The 1,264-nt window shown below is 45.3% G+C and overlaps 1 protein-coding gene across 1 annotated transcript in view; it reads left to right on the forward strand.

Annotated features, from left to right (window-relative positions):
* Positions 1 to 471: 471 nt before the first annotated feature.
* LOC104122527 (prokineticin receptor 2) overlaps positions 472 to 1,264 on the forward strand; it is a 6,222-nt gene continuing 5,429 nt past the window's right edge. Inside the window, exon 1 of the mRNA XM_035890248.1 lies at positions 472 to 962. Coding sequence (XP_035746141.1) covers positions 472 to 962 — 491 coding nt within the window. The remainder of the gene's footprint in view (positions 963 to 1,264) is intronic.

The raw sequence follows: 1,264 nt of genomic DNA on the forward strand, positions 1-1,264 counted from the left end.
GGAGGTTTAAACTGGATTTTACACTGCTATATTGTCATTTCACTGTGTGCTGAAAACAAAATTTCATTGTTGGTAAATAAAACTTCTGGGTGTAACAACCAGTGTATTATGCAACTCAAGGAATTTTATGATAACAGAAGCATCCTTTCACAGGGTGTTTCCTCCCACTGTGCACAGCCAGCAATATTGCTGTAGGGCAGTAAGATGGCTATTGCTTTCCCTCAAGCACAGTATTTTTGCTGTAATTTCCTCTCAGGAAATGTCTTCCTCTTTTTGTTCCCACAGAAGTAGATAAATGAGGCTGTTGCTCTATAATCTCATGGGGACAAAGGCAAGGTGACTCACTGCTCAGAAGAAAACTTTGGATGAGGTCTCTCGGCTGCCACCATCGTGCCCTGCCACCCTGGGCAATTCTAACACAAAACCAAAGGCCAGCCAAGCCACATGTGTCAAAAGAAGACAGACATAGCCATGGAGCAAGCTGAACATAACCCAAATGCTACCATCAACCTCAACTTTGCTGCAATCTACAATCTCCATGATGGGGATTTAACCTCCTTGCGAAACTTCTCCTTCCCTTTCAATTTCAGTTACAGTGATTACGACCTGCCACTGGACAGTGAAGATGACATGACCAAAACCCGCACCTTCTTTGCAGCCAAGATCGTGATCGGGGTGGCTCTGGTTGGCATAATGCTGGTCTGCGGCATTGGCAACTTCATCTTCATTGCTGCTCTTGCCCGCTACAAGAAGCTGCGAAACCTCACCAACCTGCTGATTGCCAACCTGGCCATCTCAGACTTCATTGTGGCCATCGTGTGCTGCCCCTTTGAGATGGACTACTACGTGGTGCGGCAGCTGTCCTGGGAGCACGGCCACGTCCTCTGTGCCTCAGTCAACTACCTACGGACTGTCTCCCTCTACGTTTCCACAAATGCTCTCCTGGCTATAGCTGTTGACAGGTAAGTTGGGTGCTATGACTGCACAAGGAGATGGCCAGAGCTTCTGAGGTTGGCTGTCCAGATTTCTAGGTTTTTGACATGCTCAGCTGTTCTGCAGGATTTGCTGATGTCCAGGTAGGTACTACACAGACCTGGGCATCTTGCTCCATAGAAATTTAATCACATGAGGTCATAACATTACCCCAGACAAAACTCAGTGGAAATTCCTTGATTGAACTTTTCAGGTGAGAAGAATGTTAATTTAATAATATTATTTTTTTCTCTCATAAAAATATGCTTGATTCAAGTGTAGAAGAGGAATA

Source organism: Egretta garzetta, unplaced genomic scaffold (assembly GCF_000687185.1).
Source record: "Egretta garzetta isolate BGI_Z169 unplaced genomic scaffold, ASM68718v1 scaffold252, whole genome shotgun sequence".
Taxonomy (NCBI): Eukaryota; Metazoa; Chordata; class Aves; order Pelecaniformes; family Ardeidae; genus Egretta; species Egretta garzetta.